We start from the raw sequence: 13,513 nt of genomic DNA on the forward strand, positions 1-13,513 counted from the left end.
AAGCCAACAATCTAAAACCGATCCTTCAGAATGATTAACATGTAATAACATAGCAATTTTTACTTTATGATATATAAATATAGTTATAAAAAATATAAACAAATATATAAATTTTTTCTATTTTATTTTAATTCTCCTACTACTCAAAGAATTTTAAATTTTTTTAGTCTTCCATTGATATTGAGACAACAAACATTCATCCCACTTTCCTGCATGTGCATCCACATGCTTAGCATTAGGATTTGTCATAAAAAATTATTGCATTGAAAAGAGTCTCACATGGTATTGTGACACATACCCAAGGAAAAGTCATAATCTTGCATTGAAAACTAATATTAACCTAGAGGGTAGGTGACAATATTATTTTTAGAGAGCATGTTTACTCTCAAAAAATCTCACAAGAAATAGTTTTTCAACAAATTTAGGCCGAGTATAAAGTAGGTCGCTAGGCGTCGGTAAAGTTAATATTCCAACGGTGGCTGGGAAGTCAGAAATGGAAGCCTGCCGTGATAGACTTTTTCTTCATGTGAACGTGTTCAGACATCACGTTCACATGCGCCCTTGCAACTTGCAAGCCTGCTCCGTTGGAACAAGTTAAGGCGGGCGGGGTCGGCGCGATATTTTGAAATCCTCAACCAATCAGAACACGTCTACAGGACGAAAAAATCCAAATCTATCTTGCGCGTCCGTAGCCGATCCGACGGGCACGGAGGAATAGAAACTTCTAGAATTCCATTGCTCCAAAACTATATAAGCACCACCTTCTGCGCTCCTCCTCCTCCACCGATTCCGGGTAGAGGGATTATTTTCACGGGTCAAGCAGCCGCCGGCTATTACCCCTTTTTTTTTAAACCTTCTCTCTTTTAGATTAGATTCGAGCTCTAGATCCGTAGAGAGAAGAGATGGCCGGCAAAGGCGAAGGTCCGGCGATCGGGATCGATCTCGGGACTACCTACTCGTGCGTCGGTGTATGGCAGCACGATCGGGTGGAGATAATCGCCAACGACCAGGGGAATCGCACCACCCCCTCCTATGTGGCCTTCACCGACACCGAGCGTCTCGTCGGCGATGCCGCCAAGAACCAGGTCGCCATGAACCCCACGAACACCGTTTTCGGTGAGTATTTCTTCCCCTGATGTCCTTTTTCCTTAGATCTGCCAGTCTCCAGCGGTTTTCGGATCCGAGGTGGTGAGGATCTGGGGCTTGTGGAGTGTTTTTTTTTCTGTTTCTATAAGATTTTCGTGGTAGATCTGTGTTAGAATAGCTGTGTTTTTTGATTTGACGAATCTAGGGGTCTGATCTGTTGTTACCTACTTGACCTGGTTTGCGTTTTTTGATAGATCTGGGTGTTATCTAATTTGTTCGTTCATCTTGTGTTAGATTGGGTATTGCCTTGATTTGGGTTTTTTAGTCTTCCTCAAGGTAACTTTCTTGCTAATATTTAATGCCAACAAGGGATTTCTAGAGAAAAAGTTATTTGCTAAATTTTGATGCAGAAATAGGAATTTTAAAGAAGAAGACTATAAGGTTTAGATCTTTGTTGTAATTATCTCTGTTAAGTCTATGTCAGGAGTTTGGGTTGAAAACGGTGTATCTGTGGTCTGGATCAGATTTTGGATACAAACCGGATACGCAGCTATAAATTTTGCCGCATACGAATCTGGATCCGGATCTTAAAGAGATTTGCTAGATCCGAATCTCGATGCTAGTACAGAACTATAAACTTTGTTCGTGCTGTGGATCTTAATAGTTTTGTTTCAAGCTGATGATTTCTTATTCTTAGAAAAATCTGTCCACGTTGTTAAATGATGTAATTGGAAATATGTCGCAATATTTCAATAATTAAACATTTCTATCAAAAATAACCACGTTTCTTTAACAAAGATAGAATAATTTATAAGCTTTATTGTTTTCTTTATGGTATTTTCAAAATTTTACTATTTAAATAAAAATAATTATTTTATTTTATTATTTAGTAATTAATAACTTGTAAATATTCTTACATTAAAATTTTGTTGCAGATCTTTTTAATAATTAGATGATACATGATTATTGTCAATTAAGAGTATCGTGGAATTTAAAGTCGTGTAATTTAAAGGATGGTATTTAATATAAAATTATTAATATTTTCATTATATTTTTTGATTTTCTTTAATTTTTGAAATATTTTTTTGCACAAAATCTGGTTTGACTGATTGACACTACAATCGGACTAATGACTTGGTGGCTTGGACACTTGCTGCCTCTGGTTTGGGTTGAATAACTATCCCATCCTTAATGATTATATCATTGGCTAGATTTCATCATTCAATTCTGCTTATAATTCGATTTGTGTATGAAGTAGTATCTAATCATGTGTGGGTCGAATAAAAAATATGAATATAACTAATATTTGACTTTTATCCATATCTATTTGGAACAAATATGGATATACTTAATATCCGATATTCATCTTTGTTTCAATAGATATGAAATCAAATTTTGCCATCCATTTAATATCTGCATCCTTAATATGAATATACCAGTATCAAGTGTCATCCCTATATGCAGGAGATGTTAAGTTGAGATTCCTGCCGACTATCATGTGTGAATGGTAGTCATTTTTAAGTGCTTCCTTTTTTTTGTAATTGTTGTTTAGTTGTTTTACAGCTTGTAGTTTGCTTTTCTCACATAGCTGACAGTAATCCTGATGATTCCTTTGATTGCAAAATTTAATTTTGTCAACGCATTACATGATTAGATAGGATGAGTATTTCTGTAACTATCTAACAATAGTCGGATGATTCTTTGTTTGTAAATTTTATAAATATATTAGATGGCTATATATTTTGAGTATTTTTTAAATGATTTCATTTAATAATGTCAAGAATGAGCCTTGGTGCAATGGTGATATTGCTCTATGATTTAGAGGTCATGGGTTTAAAACACGAAAACAGCTTCTCTATATGCAAGGCAAGGCTGTGTACATTTGACCTTTTGCAGGCCTCGCACTGCGGAAGCCTCATGCATTGAGCCGCCCTTTTTTTATTTGATATATAGGATTTTCTGTTGCTTTTTTACCTGCTTTACCTGTGCATATATTTATTCTGTAGCATTAGCTTATGTAAATATTGTTGAAGGAGAACATTGTGATAATCTCTCTTGATATTGTCAACAATGCTATATGTTAAATAATTAAATTTCTATCTTAGTTCCATCGTTGCTCTTATTGTTGTATATGAGATGATGTCTGTTCCTGTTACTTTAGACTGCAAATTCTAAGGTTCCATCATTATTCTAACAAACACATCTACTTGCAGATGCCAAACGATTGATTGGACGACGATTCAGTGATACCTCTGTACAAAGTGACATGAGGCTCTGGCCCTTCAAGGTCATACCTGGCCCTGGAGACAAGCCTTTGATTGTAGTCCAGTACAAGGGGGAAGAGAAGCAGTTTGCAGCTGAAGAGATCTCTTCTATGGTGTTGATGAAGATGCGTGAGATTGCAGAGGCATATCTTGGCTCTTCTATCAAGAATGCTGTGGTCACTGTCCCTGCTTACTTCAATGACTCTCAGCGGCAGGCCACTAAGGATGCCGGTGTCATCGCTGGCCTCAATGTCATGCGTATCATCAATGAGCCCACAGCTGCTGCCATCGCCTATGGTCTTGATAAGAAGGCCGCCAGCGTCGGCGAGAAGAATGTTCTTATATTTGACCTTGGAGGTGGTACCTTCGACGTCTCCCTCCTTACCATTGAGGAGGGGATCTTCGAGGTGAAGGCCACCGCAGGAGATACCCATCTTGGAGGCGAGGACTTCGACAACCGAATGGTGAACCACTTTGTTCAGGAGTTCAAGAGAAAGCACAAGAAAGATATCAGCGGCAACCCTCGGGCTCTTAGGAGGTTGAGGACAGCCTGTGAGAGGGCAAAGAGGACCCTGTCATCCACCGCCCAGACCACGATTGAGATCGATTCCCTCTTCGAGGGCATTGATTTCTACACCACCATCACCCGAGCCAGGTTTGAGGAGCTAAACATGGATCTTTTCAGGAAATGCATGGAGCCTGTAGAGAAGTGCCTTAGAGATGCTAAGATGGACAAACGCTCCGTTGATGAAGTAGTCCTCGTTGGTGGATCAACCAGAATTCCCAGGGTTCAGCAGTTGCTGCAGGACTTCTTAAACGGGAAGGAGCTCTGCAAGAACATCAACCCAGATGAGGCTGTTGCCTATGGTGCTGCTGTCCAAGCTGCGATCTTGAGCGGCGAGGGCAACGAGAAAGTACAGGACCTTCTTTTATTGGATGTGACACCACTCTCCCTTGGTTTGGAGACCGCCGGAGGAGTCATGACCGTGTTGATTCCGAGGAACACCACCATCCCCACCAAGAAGGAGCAGGTCTTCTCCACCTACTCGGACAACCAGCCTGGTGTCTTGATACAAGTCTACGAAGGAGAGAGGACTAGGACCAGAGACAACAACCTGCTGGGCAAGTTTGAGCTGTCTGGCATCCCCCCTGCTCCAAGGGGTGTGCCTCAGATCAACGTGTGCTTCGACATGGATGCCAATGGCATCTTGAATGTCTCAGCGGAGGACAAGACCACCAGCCAAAAGAACAAGATCACCATCACCAATGACAAGGGAAGGCTGAGCAAGGAGGAAATCGAGAAGATGGTGCAAGAGGCCGAAAAGTACAAGGGTGAGGACGAAGAGCACAAGAAGAAGGTTGAGGCCAAGAATGCTTTGGAGAACTATGCATACAACATGAGGAACACCATCAGGGACGAAAAGATTGCATCCAAGCTTCCTGCTGCCGATAAGAAGAAGATTGAGGATGCCGTCGAGCAAGCAATTCAGTGGCTTGATGGGAACCAGTTGGCAGAAGCTGATGAATTTGAAGACAAGATGAAGGAGCTGGAGGGCATCTGCAACCCTATTATTGCCAAGATGTATCAGGGTGCTGGTGCTGATGCGGCTGGTGGCATGGATGAAGATGGTCCATCAGCTGGTGGTAGCGATGCTGGTCCCAAAATTGAGGAGGTTGATTAAGGAGATTAAATTCTCATGGGCTTACAATTTTTCAACATCTGTTTGTGCTAAGTATTGATGGGATATCTTGTTCCATTAGTTTCACAATTTGGCCCAATTATATTAGAGGCCATGTCTCTTCTACCTTTTTTTTTGCTTTAGCTGTTGAATGCTGTATCAGTTTGGTTACTCTTATTTTTGATATCCAATATACCAGTTCTGCATATCTTTCAAACAATTGCTTATCTTGCTATGCATATGCCTGTTCCCCTAGTGTCGAATAAGTTATACAAAGCAGGTTTGCGTCTTTTGTATGTGGGAAAAATCTGGTTTGTTTGAGATATTGGTTAAATCTGGTTTGCTTGAGATGTTGGCTCAGTCTGGTTTGTTGAGATGCTGGTTTCTTGTTCGCTCCACGGGGTCATCATGCCATTTATCAATGAATACCGAACAATATGTTCTATTTCTGCAGATTTTTTTTTACAGTCCTATCTTTCTAGGAAATCAATCATTACTGAAATAATCCTGTCCCTTTAGGAACACCATCTGTCTGTTATTGAAAGATGATTGCAGCTTGATTGCATCTTTTCTCTCTTTTTTTCCCCCACAAGACATTGTCAATTCTCCTGCAATATTATATTAAAATCATTCAAATCTAAAGAACATAAATGAAAAATGCTGGTCTACCATAGCAGGTAAGAAGCTGTGTCCAGGAAATAAAAATTGTCAAGATAATTCTCAAAAATTCAGTTCATTTTTTGATCAAACTGCTTTCAAGCATAATCAGCCATTTGTGTCAATTAAATAAAGAAGCCTGGGTTGTCTTGCCGCGATTGTACAATTTGCAGTGAAAAAAAAAGCACAAGCAGGTTATTAGGGTGGGATTCTTTGTAATCCTGTCAATATAATAGTGCTATGGGCATTCCTGGCTTAGCTCTTGAATGTAAGGTTCATGCCAAGCATAATCTGCGTGCACTTTCAATGTCAAATGATAATTGCATCGAAAAACCATGCAACAATAAGAAAATGGAACACGAACAGATTCAAGACATGACTTGAATATACGACCCAATGGACTTAGTGTGCATCAAAGGAAGAACTTCTGAGCTCCTTTTGGAAGACAAGTATTCATTGGTGACTTTCACATCCTGTACAAGCCTTGTAATAATTACTTGGAGAAGGCTGGCACTGGACAAGAGTTTTGCCTTAACATCTGTTAGACTGAAGAATCCTGTACAAACCTTGTAATAGCAAAGATTTAGCTACAAATGAGCATAGTCACAACTTCCATGTTAGGGAAGAATTCAGCTGGATATAATGATTTGGAATTCAACAAAAGTTCAACAAATCTGTCAAAAAGGAGAGAGTTTAAATAAACAAAGAATTAGAAAACAATGATAAAAATTTAAAAATAGATTTTAAAGTATTTTTAAATTTATCTACTTAAAAATAAGTACAGGAGATGCAAAAATAACAAAAGATAGCAAAAGAGATCACAATTAGAATAATTCATGTATAATTCGAGAATAATTGAATACTTCTAGATCAATTTATTTTTGGAGAACAACTCGAGAATTAGTCGGTCAAAAGAATAACTGAGAATAATTTGAGTTGGAGAATATTGTAACCATGGTTTTGAGTATTCAGAAATATGACTGGAACAGTTTCCATTCCACACACTTAATTTGCTGAGTCGATCTAGAGTGGGAAGTAGAGAGGACCATCTTAACATCACATTCATAAAAATGCAGCTGTAGTCTCATACATTTACTATTGTAATTTCTCCAGTTATTCTTTCGGTTGCAAAACATTTTCTAATAATTATAGACCTACAAGTTGATGGAAAATTGGAATCCTAATAGCATCGACCGCAGATCAAGGAACAACAATTTTGTCAAGAAAGCTTCCATTGCTGTGAGGCCAGTCAAAGAAAAATTTCTGCTGGAAGGGAACTCAGATGTTGATCGGATGTCACAGATCACTGCCTTGATCATGATTGCAGACTTCATGGTTCAACCTAGCCCGCTATAGCTCTTGACACTCTGAAGCGCATCCTCTTCCAATTCCACCAGCATCCGGCAAAAAGCTTCAATATCGCGTGCTTCTTCTTTGAATGTGAACCTGAACTCTTTCCATCCATACTGCTGACTGAGGCCGCTGCTGGTAATTGTTTCTGGGACCTTAGCAAGGACATCGAATCCATTCCGGTCGATGGACAGCATTAGGGCATCCTTCATGTGGTAACAGGAGAGTCAGTAAACAAGCAACAAATTGCTAAAATTGTTTCTAATCTAAGCTTGATAAAAAAATAAGTTTGCACAAGTTTCTAAAGCTGAAAGATTTCACGCCCATAAGTTATAACCACAAAAAGAACAAGATTAAGCCACGGTATCAAGTTGCAACTATGTTCAGATAACAATTTAGAAACCTTTTTGCAAGGCTCCAATATCTATATGGATTTTTAAGTCTGTTCACATGATAAGAGTATATATTTTTAGAGGTCTATAGCAATATGTAAGGATATCTGTGATATCTTTTACATATACGTAATTTTATCACTTAGCAAATGAAAAAGAGAATACCAATTGATTATTATAAAGCCATTCAAAATATTTTCGTTTTGACAACTATGTATTCCTTATTGCCAGTAATATGCATGAATCTGTATCATGATTGTTAACAGGTAGCCCCTGTTCAATATATCAAGAAGGCATCCCAGTGTAAGGACCAGTGTTTGGGTCATTAGATGACATGTCTAGTTAGGACTTAGGAGTATACCTTATTCAAGTTAAACAAAGAGATTTCCATTTTTAATTTCCATTTTTAATTTCCATTTTTAAATTGGTAGTGCTTTTGTACTTTGTTTGTAGGCAAGTTATTTTAGTTAGTTTTTAAGTCAAATAGGACATCATTATTGATTTAGTGAGTCACTTATTAGTGATATAAAAAGGTAAAACAATGATGACATTTATTTTTGGCTAGAAACATTTTTTTTTAAAATTATCTTTAAGTTCGGACAGAGCTAAGGGAATTCCAAATTTATTAGGATTTTGCTTTAGAGTGCTTTAGGTGTGTATTGGTGTCGGCATATGAACCATGTGCTTTTTGTAGTGATTTTTTCCTTAAAAAAGGAGTTATTTTCTTAAATAACTAGGTTGTCTAAAGTAAGGGACTTGCATAAATAAAGGAGACTATTGTGCATGAGGTTCATCCACCAAATGAAGTGTACCACTAACAGCACGCAAGAAAGTGGAAGGTGGCAACTATAACAAATTACAGAATAATGTGATGCCAAAGACTCTTTAACTGGAAATTTGCTATGATAAGCTGTTCAGGAATATAATTAAACTCCAAGTTTCAAAATAAACTATCAAGAATTAAACATGTATAGATAAGCAACTCCTAAACTCGCATGATAATTTTTAATATAATAGATAGAGAATATATAAATGCAATATCTGGGGGTCTCAAATTCAATTTTATTGATGATGTCTGAGAGCCTGAAAACAGTTGTCCTAAGTATATGCTTTAGATCCTCAAAATCATTGCACGGAAAAGGTGTAAACTTGAAGACCTGCAGCAGTAACATTGACTACGCATGTTTTGTTAGATTCACTAATTATAACAAACATATGATTTGAGTAATTTTTCCTTTTGCTATCAAATGCTACAAAGCTTGATTTTACTAAACATATGGAAAGATAATGCAGCTTGAAGATGAGAAAGCTGCATGACTTACTCTTGCAGTTGCATTATAATATTCAAAACAGAAAAACATCAATGCTCGACGTCTTGCCGGACTTTGATTGATCCCATCAATTATCTTTTCAGAAAATGGCACTACAGAAAAGACAACAAAGCATGTAAGCGAAACAAACTGATAATGTGCTTAAGAAAATTAACAAGGCAGAATACAAAACTGTCTTGGTTAGAGAAAACTGTCCCAGTTGCACAAGTGATACATTGAAAAGCAACAAGATTATTTTCTTAAGCAACTAAACTGAGGCTAAATGATTTAGAAATGACCTTAAACTAACTGAGATTTATATCTGAATTGAAAAGTTGAAATCTGCTACACATAAATCTTACATAACATTTCTGCTTTAGGTGCTTCAACATCCTCTGGTTCCACATCATGGGTGCCCCCACTGCCATCAATATAAGTGCATGATCTGCAGATAAGATTTAAAATGTCGATCAAGCATTTGCAGTAACAAACCAAGGTTGGATGTGGATATTACATAGATATCTTTGGGGTGCTTAAACTCACTCTGAAATTAACTTTATCAGAAGTGAGTCAGTTGCAGTGGTTTGTTTCTATTTTATCACTCCATAACTCATCTAGAGGTGTATATGTGATTTTAACCTTTTTATTGGATAGTAGTAAGCATATTTAAGAAAATGTCCAGATTATTATGACGAATAAAGCTACGTGTTTGTCATGTGATATTGGCTAATAATGTCTTATTGGTTCATGCATATGCAATGGCTGTGGAGGATTTCGTGCAGGAAAATGGATGAGCATCGGTGCATGCAAGCCCAAAGGACACAAAGATTAGAGATATCTCCAGGGTGTATAAATGACTGAGGCTGGGAATCTTCAAACTAAGTCTGCTAATTGACATACTATGTTAGCATTATTTGTCCATTAAACTCTAACTTTGACCTAAATCTTGTGAAGCCCCCTTTCTTTCCTTTTTTTACCCTGGCTAGGAGAGTATTGAAATCAGATCTTAGACCTGAGATGGCAACACTAAACTGATATTCCTCTCTCTACTAAACCTTGGAATCTTACCCATGACCATTCTAATTTCATTCTCTTTTATTTATCAGATCAGTCCAACACTCATTAAGTCCAAAAAGCCAGACACAAACACAAGTCACCTAACCACATCACAAGAGGAGAACAATATGTTTAGGGAAAAGTGTATTTTCCACGGCAGACTTTGAAAAAAGAAAAAAGTAAATTGGGACCTCAATATTATAAATAAGCCTCTCATACCGTATATTAAACTTAAAAACATTGTAGCTGCTACTCTCATTTAGTATCTCCTGAAGGTTTTCGAACCTTGATCTGCAACTTGTACTGGCAGAACTTAGTATGGCAGATACGCTGTAACTGGCCTGGCTAACTGTCTCATGTTCTGACATTACAGATTCTGCTAGATTTTCTGTAACAATCTGGGCCTGGAGTCATGCATTAGAAGCAGCAGAAAATCAGAGTTGGCAAATCACCACATACATCATATATGATAGGATCCATAACATCATTACTGACAGTCCAGCCATCTTAAGAGAACTTTGACAGAATTTTTTGCGAACAGGACTGGTATTTGAGTTCCAATTAACTGACTAATAAACAAATGATCAGGAGGTTTACTCATGAAACTTTAAATTTTCAAAAGTCCAAATTTACAGAAAATTTTAAAGGTTATATTACCTTATCATCTTTAAGAGGTCGGATATCACCTGCCAAAGCAACCCGAGCTGGCAACTGCAATAGACAGACCCAGATATTGTGTCAGAGAAAGAATTCCAGTATCACTCTTGTGCCCCTTCACTAATGTAAAATCATACAGAGTGCACATTTTATGCCATAGCTTCCCAAGTCCCCGGTAACTATCAAGCAGAAACAATATGCTCCGCAGAAAATAGACAAGAAAGAAAACAATTTAAAAGCTGTAGTTACTTACTAAAGATATGGTAATGGCAATACTCCACAAATCCATGTTTTGGTCAATAGTATGCTTATTTAGTAAGGAGGGGGGAAAATTCATGTACCAAGAATCAAATGAAATATATTTGCCATCTCTGTATAGATAACATCCAAATTGAAGAACATGCTAGAAATTATCTGAGAAAGCTATTCTAAAAAAATAGTAAACGAGTTTTATTCATTACTTTGTTTTTGAAAAGATATGACAATATAGGAAAAGAAAACATGCACATGCTTTTGGAGAAAAGCCACTTAGAAACTACGAGCTGCTAAAAAACTACACATGCCACCAGGGGTGGGGGGGGGGGGAGAGAGAGAGAGTGTGCGTGTGTAAGTGTGTGTGTGTGTGAGAGAGAGAGAGAGAGAGATGAACATGTTCATATATGGAGAGTGAATAAGTGATTTTATCAAAATGTCATTCTTGAGTTGCATATGTGCTGCAAGGAAGGAACAGTATTATTTCTCCTGATCGTGATGTCCTGAAACTGTAAGCATCAATGCAATAAATGATATATGCAATGTCATTAAGGTTTGGTGCGGATAACTAATATAAAGACAAGACTTCTATTATGGGACAAGACAAATACAACTTCCTAAACAATCTATACGAAGCAACTGGAGATCCAAAGTCAGATCTTCAGCAAATTTCTTACAAAATCATTGAAACCATGCACAGAAGTTACAAAGCAAGATGTCAATGACGTACCGACCTTTCTTATAGATTGCAACAAGCCCTGAAGTGGACCTGGAAGGATGCTACTCACTGAAAGAGAAGCGCGCTCATCAATGATAATATTCTGCAAAATAAGCATTAAACCTATCAGGCGGATTGAGTCATTCAACAACGAGCATATCAAAAAACTATTTCTATCCAGCACCACATATATGGAGCATGCAACAACGATGTAAATGAAAACCGAGCAGTCAGGGTTTGCATCAGATATAACCAAGCGATTATTTAGTGGTCACTGCATCTAATTTCAGCAAAAGAATATTACTGGAACAGATCAAATCACTATAGTAACAGCCGCAAATGCTCCAGTGCTCCAAGAAATCCATACCATGTTGTGCAAGTCCCCTTCTTGAATCCAGATATATGGCCTGCCCTTCTTAAACATGTAGTGAATCTTGGATGAGTAAATGTCATCCTTGCTGCTCGAAACAATAAAAAACTAAAACTAATCATTCAGTCAAATGAAAGCAAACTACATGCGGACACAGAATCATGAATCAGCGAAAATCTTGCAAATGCTCCGCCAAATCATTCTAATTGGATAATCTTTTTTCTTAAAAAGAGAAAAAAATAATAAACTAATTATCTTATTATATCCGTTTGGCATCGGGGCTATTTAGAGAGAGCGAAATATACCTCCCTTTGGCATCAACTTTGATAGTATTGAGCTGGGCTTGCCAGTTGGCAGCCAAGATATTCTGAAACCCAGGAGTTATAAGAACATCAGCCAACAAATAATAAACTATCTTGACGTGGTGTCTTTTTTTCATGGGAACCTAGAAAGAAAGACGAACCCGAATGCGCTCGGTGAAGGTCAGAGCCACTGTCTTGCCCTTCATTATAACCGTTCGAGGAAATGGCTCACCGAATCTGGCACGCTTTGGAGGCCCTAGAGATTTTTTTCCCCCTCAGGGCGAAGATGGCGACCCGCTCGTAGCCTCAAGACAATCAGCGCCCTATCAATATTATAATGTTAGTAAATGGCACCTTCTGAGTTCTCTGAGTATGACATGAACCAAGAAATCATAATCACAGCTAAACCACATGAGGCTACTAATTAGTAACAATGCGTCAAGTTTAACATTTATTCTGAAATCCCTTCGAATATTATAGGTGGTGGATAATAACATTTTTAAGACCACCGTAATCTGAAACTAAGAAAGGCATAAGCCATGCAAGACTCAGATCAAAATATAAAGATCCACAAACTGGTTGAAAATAGTATATTAATTAAAATCCATATGCTGAAATATCTATCGCGAGATTCTCAACCAAACAAGTTTTTTCGCAATATTTTGGGGGTAAGAAAAACAGAAGCGAGAACGGAAAGGAGATCAGAGGAGGTTATCGGGTTCAAGAGAGAAGGGTTTGGGAAGGAGCGAATGGAGCCACCGGCTCTAAACTGGGGATCGCCGGCGACAGGTTCGCTTCTGGATGGGTTTACGATAAAAGAGAAAACAAAGAGGAGGCCCAACGATCTCTGCGGAAAAGAGAGGAGAGAGAGAGAGAGACGATTACCTGGGTGGAGGTCGCGGCGCCTGCCCTTCGTCTGGAAGGGCGAAGTATGAACAGAGAGAAGAATAGTAGAACGCCCTACGACGGGCTGGGCGGCGGGACCGTCCGTGGATGCCGCCAATGACACTTGCCTATTCACGGCGCTGCTGTTGAAGGTAGAGCTTTCGAGAGCTTTTTTAAGTACAGCTTTATAAAATAAAACTCAACTACATTTCTAAATATTACGAAATTATATTTAATATATAAATTAAAAAATATTTTTAGTATAATAAAATAATTATAAATTTTAACATTAGATAACAACATAATAAAATATAATATATATTAATACATAAATATATAATATAATATAATATTATTATAATATAATAAAATATTGTTATAATATAATAATATAATATTGTATACTGTAGCGATCTATCAAGATAAATATTTGAAGAATAAAATCAACAAAAATAAACAGTTGCAATTAGTAGTATGCTTCGCTATATGGTGCTTACAATATAGAAATAATTTTTTTCACTAAAAATTATTTTTT

At 37.6% G+C, this 13,513-nt stretch overlaps 2 protein-coding genes across 3 annotated transcripts; one reads left to right on the plus strand and one right to left on the minus strand.

Annotated features, from left to right (window-relative positions):
* The first annotated feature begins 702 nt into the window (after positions 1-702).
* On the plus strand, positions 703-5,249 carry LOC103703456 (heat shock cognate 70 kDa protein 2-like). The gene is made up of 2 exons (XM_008786306.6): positions 703-1,116; positions 3,300-5,249. The coding sequence occupies exons 1-2, from the start codon at positions 903-905 to the stop codon at positions 5,030-5,032; spliced, it is 1,947 nt and encodes a 648-aa protein (XP_008784528.1). The 5' UTR covers positions 703-902; the 3' UTR covers positions 5,033-5,249.
* Positions 5,250-6,722: 1,473 nt separating this feature from the next.
* Positions 6,723-13,137, minus strand: LOC103703450 (uncharacterized). Of its 2 annotated transcripts, none has more exons than XM_008786300.5 (10): positions 12,979-13,137; positions 12,255-12,416; positions 12,097-12,158; positions 11,789-11,879; positions 11,438-11,524; positions 10,452-10,505; positions 10,014-10,198; positions 9,101-9,183; positions 8,751-8,851; positions 6,723-7,242 (listed from the first exon to the last, which is right to left on the minus strand). In XM_008786300.5, exons 2-10 carry the CDS (start codon positions 12,297-12,299, stop codon positions 7,024-7,026), a joined length of 927 nt encoding a protein of 308 aa, XP_008784522.2. In that variant the 5' UTR covers positions 12,300-12,416; positions 12,979-13,137; the 3' UTR covers positions 6,723-7,023. The 2 variants fall into 2 exon arrangements, with proteins under 2 accessions (XP_008784522.2, XP_008784523.2); XM_008786301.5 differs by having other exon boundaries at positions 10,080-10,198; positions 12,979-13,132.
* Positions 13,138-13,513: the final 376 nt, after the last annotated feature.

Source organism: Phoenix dactylifera, chromosome 8 (assembly GCF_051530095.1).
Source record: "Phoenix dactylifera cultivar Ajwa chromosome 8, Ajwa_hap1_PhDact_Kaust_v1.1, whole genome shotgun sequence".
NCBI lineage: Eukaryota > Viridiplantae > Streptophyta > Magnoliopsida > Arecales > Arecaceae > Phoenix > Phoenix dactylifera.